This window comes from Pezoporus wallicus, unplaced genomic scaffold, assembly GCF_028554395.1.
Source record: "Pezoporus wallicus isolate ANWC-B61680 ecotype Strahan unplaced genomic scaffold, APGP_CSIRO_Pwel_v1 contig_2348, whole genome shotgun sequence".
Lineage (NCBI taxonomy): Eukaryota > Metazoa > Chordata > Aves > Psittaciformes > Psittacidae > Pezoporus > Pezoporus wallicus.
Window position 1 is genome coordinate 1,384,312 of NW_026636985.1, and position 20,831 is coordinate 1,405,142.

The 20,831-nt window shown below is 56.5% G+C and overlaps 1 protein-coding gene across 2 annotated transcripts in view; it reads right to left on the bottom strand.

The window, feature by feature from the left end:
- The window catches only part of HK2 (hexokinase 2), a 32,621-nt gene that overhangs the window by 3,247 nt on the left and 8,543 nt on the right, over positions 1–20,831 (bottom strand). For both annotated transcript variants that reach the window (XM_057402542.1, XM_057402543.1), the window contains exons 2-14: positions 14,396–14,558; positions 8,446–8,594; positions 8,048–8,167; positions 6,201–6,296; positions 5,982–6,081; positions 5,264–5,447; positions 3,766–3,921; positions 2,754–2,987; positions 1,966–2,270; positions 1,289–1,437; positions 783–902; positions 560–655; positions 107–206 (exon numbers count right to left, since the gene is read on the bottom strand). In XM_057402542.1, coding sequence (XP_057258525.1) covers positions 107–206; positions 560–655; positions 783–902; positions 1,289–1,437; positions 1,966–2,270; positions 2,754–2,987; positions 3,766–3,921; positions 5,264–5,447; positions 5,982–6,081; positions 6,201–6,296; positions 8,048–8,167; positions 8,446–8,594; positions 14,396–14,558 — 1,972 coding nt within the window. The remainder of the gene's footprint in view (positions 1–106; positions 207–559; positions 656–782; positions 903–1,288; positions 1,438–1,965; positions 2,271–2,753; positions 2,988–3,765; positions 3,922–5,263; positions 5,448–5,981; positions 6,082–6,200; positions 6,297–8,047; positions 8,168–8,445; positions 8,595–14,395; positions 14,559–20,831) is intronic.

The following is a 20,831-nucleotide window of genomic DNA, read 5'->3' on the forward strand; positions in this document are numbered from 1 at the left end:
GGCTACTGAAGCAAGGAAAAAGCCCTCAGAGACTTCCAGGAACACCCCATGGGGGCAGGTTTGGGAGCCCAACAAAGGAACCCCACGAGAACGTTTCATTCCTCACCAACAATCAGCCCAACTTCACAGTACGGATCTTCATATCCGCAGGTCATCATGGTGCCAACCGTGTCATTTACCACCGCCACCACGTCCAGGTCAAATTCCTGCAGAGGGGTGGGATTGGATGGGGTTATTCCTGAAGGATGCAGCTTATTACACCAGGAAGAGCCCCCAGGGCATGCGCTTTGGGTGGTCTGCACTGAGGAAATGAGCTTTGGTGTCTCCCTGAGTCACATAGAGACAAGTCTGCTCCAGCCTTGGCTGGGAGCCACCTCTTAGCTCCGGGGTCTGGAAATCCAAGCCCTAGTGATGACTAAGGGTGGCTGTTGAAGCTCAGACACTCATTAGGCCTGTGCTCAGCCCATTAATTAGCTTTACAGGCCAATTAAAGATGCCAAAGACATCACCGGGGTGTGGGAGCGAGCAGCAGCCTCCTCGCAGCGATGGGGATGCTCACCTCCCTCCTGTGGATCGCCTCCTTCAGCAGGTTCACCACGTCCTCTCCTTCACACCCGGTCGCCTTGAAACCCTTTGTCCACTTGAGGAGAATTCCCTGCGGTGGGAATGCCCCGTGGTAAATAAATCATCCTGGTCAATGGGAACAGCAGCCCCGTGCCCACAGCAACCAGTGCCAGCCCTGGGTACCAGACACGTATCCTACCCAGGTAGGTTGGGGTTACCTCATCCAGGCTGGTCTGCTGGCAAGGGAAGGAGAACGTGAATCCAAGCGGGAGCGATACGCCCTTCATTCCCATGTATTCCAGGAAGTCGGAGATGCAGTGGACAATGTGGTCAAAGAGCTGGGAGTGCAGAGCCAAACGGAGAAGTCACCATCACAGCAAGAAACAAAGCGGGATGCAGCCTGCCTGACCCATTCCCAACAGGGCTTTGAACAGACCAGGATGCTGCTGTGTGAGGTGAGCAAGCCCAAAGCAGCTCCTTTCCATCCCCTTCCCCAGCACCACGGTTGTATCCCTCTGATACCTCCCTGCAGGTCCCATCCTGCACCCAGAAGGGATGGAGATGACCAGCTGGGAATAACAACCATTTCTAACCTATAAACCAGCCTCGGGCTCCCTAAAGCTCATCTCAGACTGCAGAGCCTTGGGCAGAACTTGCTGCTCTAAAGGCAGGAGAGCAAAAGCCTTCCCCATGCAGTTTTCCACCTCCAGCTGCCCGTCCTCACCTCCTCTCCCGTCCCCTGCATGATCTCCACCGGGATGGAGTAGATCTTGTTGTGCATCTCCACGCCGCGCCTCATCCCGTTCCTCACGCGCACCAGCAGCACACGGAAGTTGGTACCTCCCAGGTCCAGGGCGAGGAAATCTCCTTTCTCTGGAAGCCAAGGGAGAGCCGTTAGGAGAGATCCCGACAACGATCCCAATGATCCCCTCCTGAGCACGGCCCAAAGCTGAGCCGATTCTTCCCTCTGGCTGGGAAAGGACCAGAAACCACGACGTGGCTGGGAATGGAGAACATCGGGTGCAGGCAGGAAGGTGATGGAGAGGTTTGCTCCGGACCCAGGGAGATCCCAGGGCTCCAAGCCAAGAGGCAGGAGCACACCCAAGCCACTGACGGAACAGGGAGCACAACCCAGGACAATGGTGGTGAGGAACCTGCGGTGGTGGGGAGACCACAGGGAAAGCCAGGCTTTGTGTTAAGGCAAGCGCAGAACGGCCTGGAGGCTCAGCTGCCTTTCCCTGTGTCATACTGGAGGCTACAAAGCTCTGTGCCCCTCCCAGCACAGAAGGAACCGGCCATGGCAAAGCTCCCAGCCCTTCCCTACACGGATCGGATGCTGGGAGCAGCGCTGCCACCTCTTTGCCCTATGCAAGGATGGGTTTATAACACATGAGGTGTTACCTGTGCCGTCTGGGGTCGAGCACACGTAGGTGGGCAGCATCTTCACGGCCGCCTCTGCGTGCGTCTCCTTGCCCAGCCCCTTCTCCATCTCCATCCTCATCCTCTGCTTCACCTCCAGGAGCTGCTCGTGGCTCAGCTTGAGCGCCTCGAGGATCTTCTGCCGTGCCTTGTGCTGGGCAGCCAGTCTGTAGGCCACGGCCGTCACCATGGCGGCCCCTTTGCCGCTGCCGTCCTCCGACCGCACGAAGCGGATCTCGCAGTCCGGCAGCAGCTTCCGCACCGTCTTATGGAGGCGCCGGGCAAAGCTAAGGAGGAGGAGGAGGGAGGATGTGGATTACAACCAGAGCCTTTGGGGTTGCAACTGACTGCGGCTCCTTCAGCACCAGAGCGGTCCATGGGAATAGCTGTGCCAAGCTTGACCCACTGCTGGCAGGAATAGACTGGGGGGGGTCCTGGTTGCTCCCTACAACTGCCTGACAGGAGGATGGAGCCAGGAGCGGGCTCACAGGGAACAAGGGATGGGACAAAAGGAAACGGCCTCAAGCTGCCCCAGGGCAGGTTTAGATGGAGCTGAGGAACAATTCCTTCCCCAGAGGGTGCTCAGGCATTGGAACAGGCTGCCCAGGGCAGGGCTGCAGTCACCGTCCCTGCAAGTGCTCACACACCCCCGGTGCCATGGGTCAGTGGTGGCCTTGGCAGGGCTGGGAACGGTTGGACTGGATGAGCTTAAAGCTCTTTCCCAACCCCGTTGGTTCAGTGGTGTCCTCACCCCCTCCCCATGGACTCACTGAGGATGCTTCTTGTAGACGGAGCCATCCACGCCGACCGTGGACCGCAGCCTCTCCACGCCCTTGTTGTCCTTGATGCGCCGCAGCACGGCGGCCAGCGTGGCCCCGCAGAGGTTGGCCGAGCGCGTGGACACGATCTGGCAGATGCGGAGCGTGGCCACGCAGTCCTCGTGGGACGGCTCCAGGCCCAGCTTGCTCAGGATCTCGTGGGCTTTCTGCAGCCCTTCCTTCTCCCTGCGCAGCGAAGGGCAGAGAAGCTGTGGCTGCCCCATCCCTGGCAGTGCTCAAGGCCAGGTTGGACACAGGGGCTTGGAGCAAGCTGCTCCAGTGGAAGGGGTCCCTGCCTGTGGCAGGGGTTGGGACTGAGTGAGCTTTAAGGTCCCTTCCAACCCAAACCATTCCATGATTCTATGATTTCTGAGTAGCACTTAACTACAGGTCTTATCCATGCCTAAAGCACTCCTTGGAGTATAAAATCCTTAGGTTAAGCAACTTCAGGAGGGAAAAAACCTGGGGTTTTTCACAGGCCCTACCACCTAAAGGCACATATATATGTGGGTATGGAACACACAGGGCTTCTGGCTGTGACTATTACATATTTTTATCCAGAAAACTTCATTTCCCAGCTAAAAATGTCTTTTTCATCAGGGATCAGAGCTACATTTTAACTAACTCTGTATTTTACAGATCTCAAATGACAAGTCATGGCTCCATTCCCTCCTTTCACACCCTAAAGTTTTCCCCAGACATGGCCTTGCTTGCAGCCTATGAGCACAATTAAACCACTAATTCCTTATTCATCACAGAGACAGCAAAGTGCTTTCATCCTTTTGGACACAGGGGCTTGGAGCAAGCTGCTCCAGTGGAAGGTGTCCCTGCCCTTGGCAGGGGTTGGAGCTGGGTGAGCTTTAAGGTCCCTTCAACCCATCTCAGGCTGGGATTCTGTGATTCCCTCAGCACAGGTGTCAGGATATGGGCTGGGATCCAAGGAAACCCTCTGGATCCTACTTACTTCTCAATAGCAGAGATGTATCTGGTCTCAAAGTGGCCGGTAGTGAGCAGATCTGGTGTGAGCCTTCCTCCAAACAGGAGCCCTTCCTTGGCCATCTTCACCAGGATGAGCCTCACCAGCTCTCCCATGTACATCCCACTGATCATCTTCTCAAACCTGGCAATGGGGGAAGGCCAAGGTGTGTTTGCTTGGCTGTGTGTGCCGTGAGGTGGCCATAGTCAAAACCATCTGCCAGCCTTCCAAACCCAAAGGCTATCAGGTAATGTCTTTCCTGAGCTCTTTATCCCATCCCCGAGAAGATAAAGCCACGTTGGCATGACCTTCATCCTGCAAGGACAACTTACAGCTACCTGAAGGGGGTCACTTTGCAGGGATACCCCCCCCCAATCCCACCCATGCTGCCAGAATCCATCAGGAGAACAGGAGCTGGGTAGGACCTGGCTGCAGACATTAGGTGGGGGTGTTTGCCGTGCCTGGCAGAGCGCCTCGTTGGCAGGGGGAAAGGGACAGGACTGAAGGCATTCAGCTCACGAGGGAAGCATGTGCCCAGTGGTTCGGTTGGGAGAACCAACCCAAGTGTGTGGCACGGCCCCTGTTTGCATGGGTGCAGCTGGCACGGGATGCGGTGACCCAGTTAGCTAGGACAGCCCCTGTGTGCCGCTGACGGCAGCGCGACGGGAGGATGGAGGGTAGAGAGGATAGAGAGGATAGAGGATGGAGGGTAGAGAGGATAGAGGATGGAAGATAGAGAGGATGGAGAGGATAGAGGATGGAGGATGGAGGGTAGAGAGGATAGAGGATGGAGGATAGAGAAGATGGAGGATGGAGAGGATAGAGGATGGAGGATAGAGGATGGAGGGTAGAGAGGATGGAGGATGGAGGATAGAGAGGATGGAGAGGATAGAGGATGGAGGATGGAGGGTAGAGAGGATAGAGGATGGAGGACAGAGGATAGAGGATGGAGGGTAGAGGATGGAGGGTAGAGGATGGAGGGTAGAGAGGATAGAGGATGGAGGATAGAGGATGGAGGATAGAGGATGGAGGATGGAGGGTAGAGAGGATAGAGAGGATAGAGGATGGAAGATAGAGAGGATGGGGAGGATAGAGGATAGAGGATGGAGGATGGAGGATGGAGGATAGAGAGGATAGAGGATGGAGGACAGAGGATAGAGGATAGAGGATGGAGGGTAGAGGATGGAGAGGATAGAGGATGGAGGATAGAGGATGGAGGATAGAGAGGATAGAGGATAGAGGATGGAGGATAGAGAGGATAGAGGATGGAGGACAGAGGATAGAGGATGGAGGATGGAGGGTAGAAGATAGAGAGGATAGAGGATAGAGGATAGAGGATAGAGGATGGAGGATGGAGGATGGAGGATAGAGAGGATAGAGGATGGAGGACAGAGGATAGAGGATAGAGGATAGAGGATGGAGGATAGAGAGGATAGAGGATAGAGGATGCAGGGCAAACCCCAAGCTCAGCCAAGGCGCTGCTCACAGTTGCTTGCCGGGGTTGAGCGAGCCCATGTCGATCTCGTGGTCGAACTCGGTCCGGATGTCTTTGAGGACGCCGTCGTCCCCAAACGCTCCCCATTCCATGTTGATGCACATCCGGCCTTCGTCGCCTTCCACCAGGTCGATGTGCCTCATCTCCTCCATGTAACAGGCGTTGGTACCCGTACCTGGACCAAGCACAGGGATGCAGTGAGAGAGGAGGCTGCCTTTCCCTTACTCTCATAGTGATACAACCCCAGACTGGTTTGTGTTGGAAAGGAGCTTAAAGCTCATCCAGTCCCAACCCCTGCCGTGGGCAGGGACACCTTCCACTGGAGCAGCTTGCTCCTCAGCACCCTCACAGGGAAGAGCTCATCTCAGTCTCCCCTCAGGCAGGTTAAAGCCATTCCCCTTGGCCTGGCCCTATATCCCTTATATCCCAAAGCCCCTCTCCAGGTTTCCTGCAGCCCCTTCAGGCACTGGAGCTGCTCTCAGGTCTCCCCTTCAGGAACCTTCTCTTCTCCAGGCTGCCCCAGCCCAGCTCTCTCAGCCTGGCTCCAGAGCAGGGCTGCTCCATCCATTGAATTGCACCGCAGAAAGCGAAGATGGAAGAAAGCAATCACTGGGCAATGCTGGGTTTTATCACTCTCCCCTTCCTTCATCCCCACAGAAGCCCCTGAAACCTGCAAGACACATCCCCTCCTTGCTCCCCCTTGGCTCACCAACAATGAGGCCAACTTCACAGTTATGATCATCATAGCCACAGGTCATCATGGTCCCCACGGTGTCGTTCACCACGGCCACGATGTCAATGTCAAAGTCCTGATGGAAGAAGAGATCGCGTCACCACAGCACCTCTGCTGCCCCATGGAGCCGAGCTGCAGGGCCTCAACACCCACCCCACCGCCCCGGGGGGGTGATGGAGCTGCCCAGCCTCTCACCCCTCTCTTCTTGATGGACTTGCGCAGCATCGACACCACGTCCTTGCCCTCCACGCTGCTGCACTTGAACCCCTTTGTCCACGTAACGAGGATGCTCTGTGGAGGAACAGCGAGGAGGAAGGCTCAGAGGAGAGACCCACCGTGTCCTGAGGGCATGGATGGATGGATGGATGGATGGATGGATGGATGGATGGATGGATGGATGGATGGATGGATGGATGGATGGGGACAAAGCCCCGGGGGTGAGTCCCTCCCTGTTCCCAGCTGCGCTATCAGCAGTGATTTCCGCCTCCCTGTGCAGATAACATTTATGGCTGTGAAACAGCCTGGGAGCAGCTCCTGGCTCCTGAGTCCCGTGACTGGGTTTTATGGAGCCCTGCAGGCAAAACCTGCTCCCAAGACTACAGACTGCTCCTTGACCCATCCCTGCCGATGGGGGTCCTGGAGGCACCCACTCAGCAGCGCCCGGCCCGGGTGAAGGGAGCAGGCTCAATTGCACCTGAAACCCTGCATCCTGGAGCCTTTAGCAAGGCAGATCCCTCCCTGCTTTACACATGGGGAAACTGAGGCATGGCGGAGAAGCCAGACAAGGTCACCGGGGACAGACGCTTCCTCTCCCAGCTTCTTTCTTTATGGTTTCACTTTTACAGCCCCACATCCACCATAAGCAAAGCTTTAACCTCCTTCCTCATTCTTTAACCTCCTGCATCACTCTTTAACCTCCTGCATCAGTCCTTAACCTCCTGCATCACTCTTTAACCTCCTGCATCAGTCCTTAACCTGCATCACTCTTTAACCTCCTGCATCAGTCCTTAACCTCCTGCATCACTCTTTAACCTCCTGCATCAGTCCTTAACCTGCATCACTCTTTAACCTCCTGCATCACTCTTTAACCTCCTGCATCACTCTTTAACCTCCTGCATCAGTCCTTAACCTGCATCACTCTTTAACCTCCTGCATCACTCTTTAACCTCCTGCATCACTCTTTAACCTCCTGCATCAGTCCTTAACCTCCTGCATCAGTCCTTAACCTCCTGCATCACTCTTTAACCTCCTGCATCACTCTTTAACCTCCTGCATCACTCCTTAACCTCCTGCATCAGTCCTTAACCTCCTGCATCACTCTTTAACATCCTGCATCACTCTTTAACCTCCTGCATCACTCCTTAACCTCCTGCATCAGTCCTTAACCTCCTGCATCACTCTTTAACCTCCTGCATCACTCTTTAACCTCCTGCATCACTCTTTAACCTCCTGCATCACTCTTTAACCTCCTGCATCACTCCTTAACCTCCTGCATCACTCTTAACCTCCTGCATCACTCTTTAACCTCCTGCATCTCTTGAGCACAACCAGCCCCATCCCTGGTTGCAAACGCCACCATCCCCTCGCTCCCGAGGATGCGCTGCATTTCCAACGCTCCGTGGAGCCTCTCTCCTCCCCGATCCCAGGGAGCTGGGTGGGATAAGGGCAAGGAAAGCACCAGGCCCCCCCCTTGTGCTGCAGCCCCCTGCCAGGAGCAGGAGCGGGGCCACGTGGGATGCTGCATCCCTGCGCGCTGAGCGGAGCTGACAGCCCCGGCTCCCTGCTGCTCCATGCGGGATGTGATGCTCGGCACGTCCTGGCTGCCTCTGGCTGCTGGAGCCGCTCTCCTTGAGCTGCTGCTCCCTATGGAGGTGTTCACACAGAGCAGGGCAAGGAGCTCCTCCTGTACCCCCGTGAGCCCCAGCGCTCGGCCTTTGCTCCCATCAGAGCCCTTGTGTGGTACCCAAACCCCATCAACCGTGGGGCATCTCCATCCCGCTGCGTCCCAGGCTCAGCCACGAGGAGGTGAGACCCTAACTCACCTCATCCAGCTTGGTCTGGTGGCACGGGAAGGAGAAGGTGAAGCCAAGGGGGAGTTTCTTGTCTTTGATTTTCAGCTTATCCATGAAGTTGGCCAAGCACTCAGCAATGTGGTCAAAGAGCTGGGGATAAAAGGGCAAAGAGTGAACCCTTGTGCAGTGCCCCTGACCGAGGTGATGCACCAGAGCAGTGCCTGCGTCCTGGGAGCAGTGCCTGCCACCCCCATCACAGCTCTGTGGTCTTCCCTGGGAATTAACGGCTCCAAAAGGCAGGTAAGGAATTACTGGGATGCTGCAGCAATAGGATGCACAGCCCTGCTCCAGCCCCATTGCACAGCTCAGGGTCTAGGGAGGGGGGGAAGCCCAGGAGAGTGGGGATGGAAGGGAAGGGGTGAACCCACCTGCACCCCACTGCCTCTCATGAGCTCCTCAGGGATGGCGTAGATCTGATTCTCCATCTCCACCTTCTGCAGGCCGTTGTCTGACACCTTCACCCTCAGCACACGGAAATTGGTGCCTCCAAGGTCCAGCGCCAGGAAGTCCCCATCCTCTGCAGGACAAGAGGAACCATTCAGTGTGATGGATCTGCTGTAGGACAGACCCCGTCAGCCCCATCCGGACGAGCCTGTGCCCGAATCCAAGGAAGAGGAGCTCCAACCTCAAACTTCATCAGGAAGGAGGCAGCAGAGACTGTTCCTGACCCTATTGATGCTTGTGGGAACTCCCACATCTCCCAAGTGAACGGTCCTCAATGTGAGGACATGGAGCTGTTGGAGTGAGTGCAGAGGAGGCCACGAGGATGCTCAGGGGCTGGAGCAGCTCCTGTATGGAGCCAGGCTGAGAACATTGGGGCTGGAGAAGAGAAGCTGTGTGGAGACCTCAGAGCAGCTTCCAGTGTCTGAAGGGGGTTACAAGGATGCTGCAGAGGGGCTCTTCATCAGGGACTGGAGGGATGGGACAAGGGGTGATGGGTTCAGACTGAAATGGGGAGTTCAGGTTGGAGATAAGGCAGAAGTGATTTATGTGAGGGTGCTGAGGCGCTGGCACAGGGTGCCCAGAGAAGCTGTGGCTGCCCCATCCCTGGCAGTGTTCAAGGCCAGGTTGAACACAGGGGCTTTAAGGTCCCTTCATCCCAACCCATTCCATGACCAAGCCCTGGGATCCACTGCCTCCAAGACCCAAGGGCTGGGCCCTGTTTGCTGCTGTTTCACCAAGGCTGGGTTGCAAAGCCAGGATGTGGGAACAGAGCCAAGCTGGCTGCTCTGAACAGGGCGCAGCATGGGGAGAGGGCCGGGGGAAAGCCCTCTATCAGCACTGTTGCACTGCTGAATGCACTGAATGTGCTGTGCTGGCTCCCCCGGGGCCGATCGCAGCCCCCGGGGGCCGCTTTGTGCCCGCCGATGCTCACACAAAGGGGCTCCGGTTGGAACAAAACCGGTGGTTTATTGGTATTCCAATGGCACCAGGGCAGCATCCCCAGGGATTGAGCCGGCACGGCCCAAGGGGTGACCGGCTGTCCCGGGGCGAGGGAAGTGGGACAGGGACAGACCCGGAGCCACCCCTCTGCAGCTGAAAAGCTCCATTAAAAGCAGTCGTGGTGCTCCAAAGGAAGGAGAAGATGAGGAACAAGAGGGGCTCGAGGCAGGGTTAACAGCCCTAATGCTTGCATGGAGGGCTGTGGGGTCAGCACATCACCCCAGTGGTGATGCAGGGCAGGTTGGGCGCTAGCTCCCAGTGGTACCAGTCCCCTTCATGCTCTGGCTTCAGTCCCATGGTTAGGGTTACACCAGGAGATCAACCAGCCCCATGTCCCCACGCAGCTCTGGCTGACCCTCACTTCATCTCTGGCCATGGGTTAGTGGTGGGCTTGGCAGTGCTGGGGGTAACAGTTGGACTTGGTGAGCTTAAAGCTCTTTCCCAGCCCCATAGAATCTATGGGTTACACACACACCCCCCATCATCCAGAACCATGGATCACTCCAAACCAGGCCCCCATCAATGCTTCACAGCTCACCCCTCCTCAATAACACCCTCAGCATCGCTGCAAGCAAGGCAGCACGGCCAAGGGACGTGCAAACCAGTGCTTGCAGGGCTGGAGAGCAGCGCTGATGCCCCAAGCATGAGAGCTCCAGCACTGGGGCAGCCGAACCCTGCACATTCACTTCTCCTCCTCGCCTCCAGCCCACGCTGACCCTTTGCAGGGATGAGGTTTAAACCCGTTTGGCAGCTCCCTGTGTCTGCCAGCCACAGGGCATGCCCTGGCCACGTCTCTGCACACAGAGGCTGAAAACACCTCCGTGGAGCTCCTGCTGTCCTCATGTCCCTGCTATTGCCCACAGCAGGGATTTAACCTCGGCCACGGGTGGGCAGAGCTGGATGGGATGCTCGGCTGGGTACCACTGGCATCACGCTCTGCCCCTAACACGGGTCAAGCTGTGCTCCTGCTTCCCTTTGCTGCTGGCACCGATGCTGTTCTGCTTGCTAGCAGAGCATGAAGAACACCTCGGAGCGCTGATAAATACACTAGGGCTGGAGCCAAGAGCCTCAGGGGCTGCTCGGCTCCTTGGGGATAACTCAGGGAATCCAGGGATAAGCAACCTAAAAGGCCAAGGAGCCGTGGATGGGGACCCTTGCCCCAGAACAACACCCAAACCCCCCCTTGAAAGCAGCTCAACAGCCACAGGAGAGGTACAAGCCGTTTGAGTGGCATCTGCTGAAGCCAAGGAGTGGATTCCTGGGAATTGCAGGAGGAAAAAGGCAGCAAATCCTCCCCTGGAAAATCCCCAGGTGGAAGGGATGTGGTTGTGATGGGCTCCATTGCCTGGGCTCTGATTAGAGCTCCCTCCTTATGTGATAACAGAGGCGGCGATGCTGAGCTTCCAAACCAAACAGCGAGGGTAAACACGGAGCTTGGATTCGAGGTGTGTTTGCTCTTAGGAAACCACCCAGGAGGTGTGTTTGGTGCCTTTAGAAGTGGGAGAAAGCACGGGAAGAGAACAGAATAACCCACAGCTTGTGTTGGAAGGGACCTTAAATCCCACCCGGTTCCAACCCCTGCCTAAGATCTAAACACAGGCAGGGCCAGGGGACCAGAGCATCATGTGCAGGATCATGCTCCAGCACCTTAGAGGCTGCTCAGCCCGGACCAACCACCCCAAACCTCATACTCCCAACTGGCTGCAGTCTTGGTTTGGAAGGATCCTTGCTCCAATTGGCTTAATAACTAATGAGAGGATAAGGAAAAGCAGGACCAGCTCTGAGGGATGCAGGGGATGGAGGCAGAGCCCCCCATGTTTCCCACTGCCTCCTTGCAGCAAGCTGAGCAGAAGGACCATAAGAGCCCCGACGCATCAGCACCTCCACTAAATCAGTGCAGCAAAGGGGTTTATGATGGATTGGGTATGAAATTATGGGATTGCAGCAGCAAAAGAGTCAGGATTAACCTGGCTGCTTGGTTTGGATAGAATCGGGTCCAGCAGAGAGCAGCGAGAGTCACCCAGTAGTGATTCCCAATGTGATTCCTTGCTGGGGAATGTGATAAATAACCAGGAGAGGGGCTCTGGGCATGAAATAGGCATTTTCTTTAAGGCTTTAAGGACCATGGCTCATGTTTTCCTACAGAAGCAGCTGGTTGTGGGCAGGAACGGAGCCCATAGCCCAAGGGAAGGGTGTTCCAAAGAACCATCCTTGGAATTCCCAGGGATCTGACCGCCAAGATGCTGCAGCAGCATCCTGAAAGCTGCAGCCATGGATCTCAGCTGCTGGGGCTCAACAGAGGATGCACCAGAAGATCCTTGTGTCAGCTTCAGCATGGAGGAGGAACCGCGGTGACACCGGCAAAGCTTGGGAAAACCAGGAGGGAAGCAAGGAGAGCCCTTGCTCAGGATCACCAGCATCCCAAGGAAAAGCTTGTTTGGGGCCTGGTTTTCCCCACCAGGAACAGTGAAGCCACCAAGAGTGAACCCAAGGAGGATCCAAGGAGGGGAAGAGCTCTCGGGAGCCGCGGCTGTGTTTTGACTCCAAGCTGCAGACGTGACCTTGGGTCTCCCTAAACTCCCCTCATCCGCCTGGATCCAGCTGCCGGCTCCGTATTAGATCCCAAATCCCAATAATCCCAAAGCAGAGACAACTCCTGCTATGGCCATGAGCGGAGGAAGGGCAGGGATGCTCTGCAGGAGCCTCTGCAGCTGGTGTAGCATCGTGTTGGAGCATGGCCACTAGCAGGAGCAGAGGAATAACCCATCTTTTGGGTGGGAATGATGCCCATCCAAATGCAATGATGCCCATCCAAATGGAATGATGCCCATCCAAATGCAGTGATGCCCATCCAAATGGAATGATGCCCATCCACATGGAATGATGCCCATAAAAGAAGCAGAAAGAGGAAGGACATTGAGCTGGACACTGAGCTCTTCCAATGAGCCTCCAAGTGCCCCCTTCCAGCCCATCCTCTCCAAACCCAACAGCAGAGATGCCGATGCTGCGCGCATCCTGGATCCAGCTGGGGCTCATCGGGATTCCCAGGTCTTTTATCCCCCCAGGACTTGCTTGGAAACCTCCTGCTTCCCAGCCCGGTGACTGCCCCAGCATCCCCTTTGCTTCATGGTTTCCATGCTCGATCCCGGGTGGGAAATGCCAGCCGGGACACTGGAGAAGCTGCAAACACGGTGAGGGAAGCTAAGGATTGTCTTGGGAAGGCAAGGAGAGCGCCTGCACCTTCTCCCTACCACCTCCTGCCTCCGGAGAGCTGTGACACACGCTCCAGCACCTTTGGCTGCAATAGTTCCCATGCCCAGGGGCGGCATTCCGGCTATCCCTGTAATTACAAATATTCTCCACCATTTAAATAGATGGAAATCTCGATCCCGGGGCAGGGAGCCCGGGCAGCAGAGGGGCTGAGCACGAGGGATGCAGCAGCAGGATGGCGCTGGATGAAGGGATGCTCCAATACTCATCAGAAAGATGGGGATGGAGGCTTTAGAAGGGCCTGTGGCTACAGGACAAAGGGTGATGGGTTTAAACTGAAAGAGGGGAGGTGTAGACTTCCTATAGCATGTAAAGGAAGACACGAGGGTGCTGAGGCACTGGATGAGGTTGATGAGAGACGGGGATGGGGAGGGCTGAGGGCTCTTTCCATCAGCTCCCTTCCTCTTTCCCCATCTTTTCCGCTGCCATCAGCACCGAGGTTCAGCAAGGAGCCCCTCGGAGGTGCCAGCACTGGAGCAACTGCAGGCAATGGGACCTGGGGGCTTCCCAGGGGCTGCTGCCAGCCCGGCTGTGGAGCCCGGGGCAGTGTCTGCTGCTCAGGGTGCTGTGTCCCTGACTCAGCAGGTCCTGGGTGCATCCGCATCCCATTCCCTGCGGGGGGAAAGAGGCGATGCTGCAGAGCACACACAGCCCGCCCCGCAAAGCTCCTTCCCAAAGCACCGAGAGGCAGACACCGGCTTTCCCATAGGGATGCTTGGGGTCTGGTGCTGGGAGGAGCCCGGAGCAGGGATGTGCCTGCAGGCCGGGGGAAGCGGGCAGAAAGGCTGCATTGTGCGGAGCCCAGCGGGCAGAGCCCCTTCTCCTGCCGTGGCCCCGGTGCCATTCAGGCAGCAGCTGGCACCGCTCCCCCCTTCGCTGCCAATGCAATCGGATGAGCTGGACCCGTGACTGTCGCTGTCCTGCCAGGGAGGGCACGGCGGGATCTGGGGCCCCCCCCTCCCTCCCTCCCATCACTGGGAGCCTCCCAGCACACAGGGGCGGTCCCCGCGCTGAGCACAAGCAGGATGAAGCCCTAGGGGTGAGCAGTGAAGGCGGCCCTGGTGCCTCAGTGCCGTGAGGATGGGTGGCTCCAGACCTCGCTCCTGGCACGTGTTGGTACCAACCGAGACCTCCCTCTGCTGTGCCAGGAGGGAGCATCTCCCATCGTGCTGGAGCAAGGCCACGAGGATGCTCAGGGGCTGGAGCAGCTCCTGTATGGGGCCAGGCTGAGAACACTGGGGCTGGAGAAGAGAAGCCGCGTGGAGAGCTCAGAGCAGCTTCCAGTGTGTGAAGGGGGCTACAAGGATGCTGGAGAGGGGCTCTTCATTAGGGATAGGACAAGGGGTGATGGGTTCAGGCTGAAACAGGGGGAGTTCAGGTTGGAGATAAGGAAGAAGCTCTTCCCTGTGAGGGTGCTGAGGTGCTGGCCCAGGATGCCCAGAGAAGCTGTGGCTGCCCCATCCCTGGCAGTGCTCAAGGCCAGGTTGGACACAGGGGCTTGGAGCAAGCTGCTCTAGTGAAAGGGGTCCCTGCCCGTGGCAGGGGTTGGAGCTGGATGAGCTTTAAGGTCCCTTCATCCCAACCCATTCCATGGCCTCTCGGTACCTGTCCCATCCGGGGTGGATCTCACGAAGGTTGGCAGCATCTTCACCGAGGCGGTGGGGTTGGTGTCTGCTCCCAGCCCCTTCTCCATCTCCTTCCCGAAGCGCTGGGACACCTCCTGGAGGGTCTCCTCGGAGAGCCGCATGTGGTACAGGTACTTGTCAATCTGAAAGGGGGGGGATAAAGCCAGGAAAGTCACCTGGAGGGCTGGAGACACGGGCACAGCCCCTGTGACACATCCAGCACCCCTCACGTCTGCAGGGGGTGATGCAAGAAGCAGGTCATGCCCCATCCCGAAGGACAACAGCTTATCTGCAGGTACATCAGTGACACCCGCTGCTGCACCCAGGGAGCTCACCGAGTGCCACCCCGCATCCCCCTCACCGGCATCCCCTTGGGTACCACCTTGGGAACACTGATCCCCGCATGCTCTTCCCCTCTCATTCACCTATGGGCACCCAAACAGGTTGTGACAGAAGGACCCAAACGGAGCCCAGCCCAGGCTGTGAGTCAGGACGTTGTGGTGGAGCTTTTCCAGCTTCAGAGCTCTTCCTACACCCCGGTGGCAGCACACCTCGACCTTGACCCCCCCCCCCCGGGGGCCTCTTCCCTACGTGAAGGATGCCAGGCAGCAATCCACTGCCCATTCACGTCTTTGCTGCTGAGATCACCCCTACAAAGGGTTACGGTGCCACTCAACCCCCTTGAGCAAACAACGCTGGGGTGACACAAGTGGGTGCTGTGGCCGGAAAGGGAAGAAATCCACCCCCTGCTCCTGGCCATGGCTTACACCCCGACGCTGAAGCTATGAGGATGCCCACCCCCTTCTATAAATGGCACCGAAGCATCGTGTCCTCCCGAGGAAAGGCATGGAAAAAACCCCATCCCTTAGCACCGTGCGTGGCCGGAGCAGGGAAGGCACCAGCTCCCAACTATGCCCCTGTTTCCATTAACTTCACTCAACATTAATTAAAGGGCAGCTGCAAAGTGGAGAGGAAAACTCCACCCAGGCAAGCTCACCTGTCTGCAGGCACGTAAGGAGCGGGTCATCAGAGACCCAGCGTGATTGGGGCTCTTTTATAGGGCTACGCTATAGGAAATGGGCATTTTGTGGGCGAGTAATAGCGTGACCTCGCTCACGGATGCAGCCGCTCGGACCCAGCTCTGCTGTGGGTCAGGCTTGGGATGCTCCCGGTATCCTTTTAACCCCTGCCTTATCCCCAGCTCTAGTGGGGATTGGGGAGCCAAGTCCCTCGTTGCCCCATTGTGCTGCAGCGAGCTCAGAGGATGGGTTTGCTTTGTTCCCTGGGGGGGGGGGGGGGCTGCATCCTGGTCGGTGCGATGGGTGCAGCCTCCTCCTTCGCATTAGTTGGGGATGGAAAGGAAGCAACTGGGAGACCAGGAAGGCGAGAGGGAGCGGATCAGAACCAGGAACGCTGGATGTTTCCCGGTGCAGGCTGTTTACCAGCCTCTCCTTATCCACCGCAGCAGCAGGAAGTCAAACACTCCCCTCCTTCTCCTTCTATTTGCTCTCGCCTGCTGCAAATTGCCACCCGTGGTCCAAGGTTCTGGCTAGCAGGGCAGGAGAGGCGGCTGCTGCCCCAGCTCCATCCCAGCCCCAAGGTTAGGAAATCTCCCATCCAGCTGCCCCGACAGTTATCAGTCAATGGCATCGACCCAGGGCAGACTGCCCAGCCCCGTTTCCAAGCTGTGAGACACAGATAGCCTTATCTCTGCAGGTCGGGACCTTTCACAACCTCTCCTCAAGCCACCATCGTGCCCCTTTGGCACAGGTCGGATCTCAACCAGGCTCCCTCTGCCCCTGCACCAGCACCTAGCTGGGTGTTGGTGACAGACAATTGGGTGCTTTGCCTCCCTGCAGCATCTTGCCCCTATGAGATCCTCCTCCTGTGGTGATGAGGGGGGCCTGCTGGGACCATCACAAGTGGGGATGGGGTCCCAATGAGGCGTTCCCCTTCCCATTCCCTGCGTACCGCAGCAGCAGGGCTCAGCAGAGCTTCCTCTTGCTCTTCCTCTCCTTCTGCCACCCTTTGCTTGCTTTACCTCCTGGACTCACAAGGTGCTGCCCCATCCCATGAGGATCTCACCCCAGAAGCTCAGAGGCACAAGAAACCATTGCTGTTTGCTCCTCCATTCCTGCCCAATGCAAAGGGCAGTGAGGATGCTGCCGAAACAACAGCACAAGGGAACAAGGCAGAGGTTTCAATTCCTTTCCCCAGGGCAGGCCCTGCTCAGCACGATCCCCATGCCAGGAATAACCAGCGGCATAAGAAACAGGGTGACCTTCTTCTAATCCCCAAAGCCCCTTTAAAACCTGGATCATCTCCTACAGACACAGACGTCGTCCCACTGGGCAGCTAACGCAGGTCAGGGCATCCTATCCTGCAAGAGCAGCTCAGCTCCACCCTAACCCTAACCCTAACCCTTCCATGCAAGACCACCTTGACCCTCACCGAAGAAGAGCCATGGCCACCTTCATGCCCAAGGCTTCCCAACCCCATGGCCCTGGTTCATTACTCCAGGTCCCCCCCACTGCACCCGAGCACACCTCAACCTGCAGCAAAGATTGAGTAAGACAAGAGAATTCAGTCTGCATCCCCGGAGCATGAGCATCCTTCATCCCTCTCTGTTGTTTGACCTCTATTTAAGATCACTGACAGTCCCAAACAAACACACGCACGGGGTTAAGAGCTGGGACTGGGATTTCTGGACAGCTTCCATCCTAAATAATAGCGTTTCCCTGAGGAAATCTGAATAAACTGAATGGAGGAGGCACGGATTTGAGTCTGGGCGCGCTCAGAGCCGAGGCCAGCGCACACAGGGCACCACAGTTCGTTAAAGAACTGGATCATTGGAGCGTGCTCGTAGGTGCAATGAGTTTGAAGGGATTTTTGGAACTCGACCCGAGCGATTCCTGGCTCAGGGCTGTCTCCAAAGGCTTGGCTAATTCCTATGCCCAGCATCCGCTGCTGGAGAAGTGCCTGGTATTGCCCTTCCCTGCTGCAAGGCCGCTGTTGGGCAAGCTCCATCCGCCCCAAGGCTGAAGAAACCTCAAGGTGCCCAATTTTTGCTACCAGCTGGAAGAGGGAAGAGCTGAGTAACCCAAAAAAGAGCTTAAACTAACCCAAAAAGAGCTTGAACTAACCCAAAAAGAGCTTAGACTAACCCAAAAAGAGCTTGAACTAACCCAAAAAGAGCTTAAACTAACCCAAAAAGAGCTTAAACTAACCCAAAAAGAGCTTAAACTAACCCAAAAAGAGCTTAAACTAACCCAAAAAGAGCTTGAACTAACCCAAAAAGAGCTTAAACTAACCCAAAAAGAGCTTAAACTAACCCAAAAAGAGCTTAAACTAACCCCAAAAGAGCTTAAACTAACCCAAAAAGAGCTTAAACTAACCCAAAAAGAGCTTGAACTAACCCAAAAAGAGCTTAAACTAACCCAAAAAGAGCTTGAACTAACCCAAAAAGAGCTTAAACTAACCCAAAAAGAGCTTAAACTAACCCAAAAAGAGCTTAAACTAACCCAAAAAGAGCTTAAACTAACCCAAAAGCCAGTTTTGCTTTCGCAGTGATGGTAACTTCCTGCTCCAGCACCGGCACTGCAGCTGGAGGATGCTCTTTTCCCTGAAGCCTCCCTTTAATCAGGACTAGCCCCTAAGGGGCCGGTGCTGCAAATGTGTTAAGCTGGGAATAACTTCGTTCTGACTCAATGCCACTCTCTATGGAGAAAAGAGTTAACTCCTCATCATATGTTTGCTGATGGCCCCATCAACGCTGGATAAACCCACCCCAACAGACCTATCCTGTATTGCTGCCCCCCATGCACCACGCACAGGCAGCAGAATGGCTCGGAAGCAGGGAGGATGAAGGATGCTCTTCCCCTGGCAGGGCTAGCTGGGACCCTTTGCCCCATCGCTCAGTGGGGATATGGGGCAGGATTGCTCTTAGTGATGGAAACGACAGTGTGACAGCAGCTTCCTGCAAAGCACAACCGTTTCCTGCCGGCAAATGGCAGTGGGGCAAGGGGAAGGACTCGGGGTGGTTCATCCTCATGCAGTAAGGTTTTGGCTGCATCTTCCCCATTGATGACCCCAGGCTCTGGAAACGGGAAGAGGCTCATCTTTAGCTTTAGTTTTGCTCTGCATCTCCCTGAAACCACGTGTCTGGTGAGAAACAGACCCGCAGCAAACGTTTCCAGTCCCCTCTTATCTCCCCGCTGCAGTTTTGGGCTGAATGTGCCTGATTTCAGCAGCGTCTGGGGGAAAAGCATAACGCTGGGAGGGGCTGGCTGTGTCCTGAGCCAGATTCTTTTCCTTTCTGGGAACAAAGTCAAGTATTTGTTGTGTATAAGAACAAGAGGGAGATGTTCAAGCGCGGGGAGGGCTCAAACACTCCGAACCCACCACGTGCACAAGCAAACCCTTCTCCAGGGCAATCTCTGCCTGAGATCGTTTTCCCTTTAAATTCCTTCCCTCCCTATCCCAGTTTTTCACTTAAAACAAGCTGTTTTCCTGAAAACCACTTTGTTTTCCCACAACACCAGCTCCCTCCCTGCTCCTTTCATAGGGGGATGCTTCGCAGCCGCGCTCCCATCCCGCCCGGGATACGATGGATTCAGGGACACCGAGGTGAATCCGGGAACGCATCCAGCACACGGAGTGTTTGATTTCCTGGCTCGGGACTGTAATCCAGCACCCTGCAGCTTTATTGTCGGCAGCAGGGGATGGAACCTGTGCCACGTCCTCAGCCCCTGCCCTCCCCGTGTCGCCGGTACCCAACCCCGGGCTGACTCAGTGCTGGGAACCGGCTCGTCCCCTTCCCCACCTCCAGTGACACAGGACTGATGCTGGGCTGCATCCCTGACCCCACGGCAGCTCCCACCCCACGTCCTTGGCTGCTCTTGAGGGCTCTTGCAGGCAATGAAGCCCCACGTGCCCTCCCCGCCGTAGCCAAGCCTCTGATGACACAGGCCCGGAGTCATCTTGAACCCAAGTGAGTCAGATGGTTTCCTGCTCAGCCGGTTCCTCCCCGTCCTCACAGCACATGAACCCCACGCTGGAGGTGGAGCCCAGCACCCATAGTGAAGAAGTCACCCAGGAGCCCATCCCGGGCTGAACCCGCAGCACCCTGATAATGCCGGGTTCACCAGGAAAGCATCCCGGTGTCCAGCTCAGGAGCTGGAGACATCAAACTGCTCCCAACAGCCCTGAGCAGGCTTTGGGACACTGCCCCAAACCCAGGTCTCTGGAGCAGATGCGAGGCAGCATCTCCCCTTTGGGCGCTGTTTGATCACAAACACTGACACCAAGACCTCAACACCGGGAGCATCCCACCGCGCTTAGGGAAACCCAGGTCCCCGCAGCAGCTCAGCCGTGCGAGGAGATGGGGATGTGGGAATGCTCCCCATAGGGGCTACGGATGGGAAAGGCCATCCTGCTGCTGACCTTGGCAGGCCCTAGAGAAGCTGTTCAGTTGGTTTCCAGGAATCAGCACTCAGGCGTCACTCCCACAGCCGCAGAGGAGCCGGGGAGGAAAGAGCGAGACAAAACCAACCCCCCCCAGCAAAGGAATGGGATGAAAAAGAGAGGAAAACCTGCCTGGGAACAGCCTCAAACGCAGGAAAATCAACCCCATCGCCCATTCCTCCTCCGTTTGAAGGAGGAATTGCTGCCAGCCCGGTTATTGAGGCCTCTCACGGCGAGGCTGAGGTTTAGGGATCGGGAGACACAGGGTGAGCCGGCACATCCCAATGGAACACGGGTCATCCGCGGCAAGCTTCCAAGCTGGGATCTCAGGAGGACGCTGATCCCATGGGGGTGGATAAGGGAGGCCTGCAACCCACGGGGCAAAGCGAGGTTGGGGATGCGGGTGGCATCCCCCAGTGTGGGCAGTGGAGCAGGCAGAGCCGCTCCGTGTTAACAGGGAAGGAAATCCCCTTTGGAAGCTATTTTGAATGGACACAAATCACAGCTCTTAGAAAGGGCACTTTCTCCCCATGGCCGAGCTCCTTTTCTGCCCGATCTACAGCAAAAGGATGCACGATTCAAGCACACATCACCCCAAAACCTCTTCCCAAGTGGCCTCAAACTGGGGGTAAAACCTGATACAACCCGAAATCACTGCTTGCCAGGGATTCCACCCCTGCATATCCCTGTGGGGGGGGATTTATAAGCCAGGAATCATTTATGGAAGCATCCAGCTCGGAAACCCATCTGCTTCCCCCCTTTCTCCTCAGTTCCCGGGAGCGAAGCCGAGCTCTCGCTGGAGGCCAACCCCGGCTTTGCCTTCGCAGGAGGATTCAGAGGCATCTGGTTATAAATAACCCAGTGAAATCCAGCGGTGGAGGGCAGAGCCGTCTCTCCCACAGCTTTTCCCTCCCCACACTCACAATCTCAGCAACCCTTTCGGTTTGGCCTTT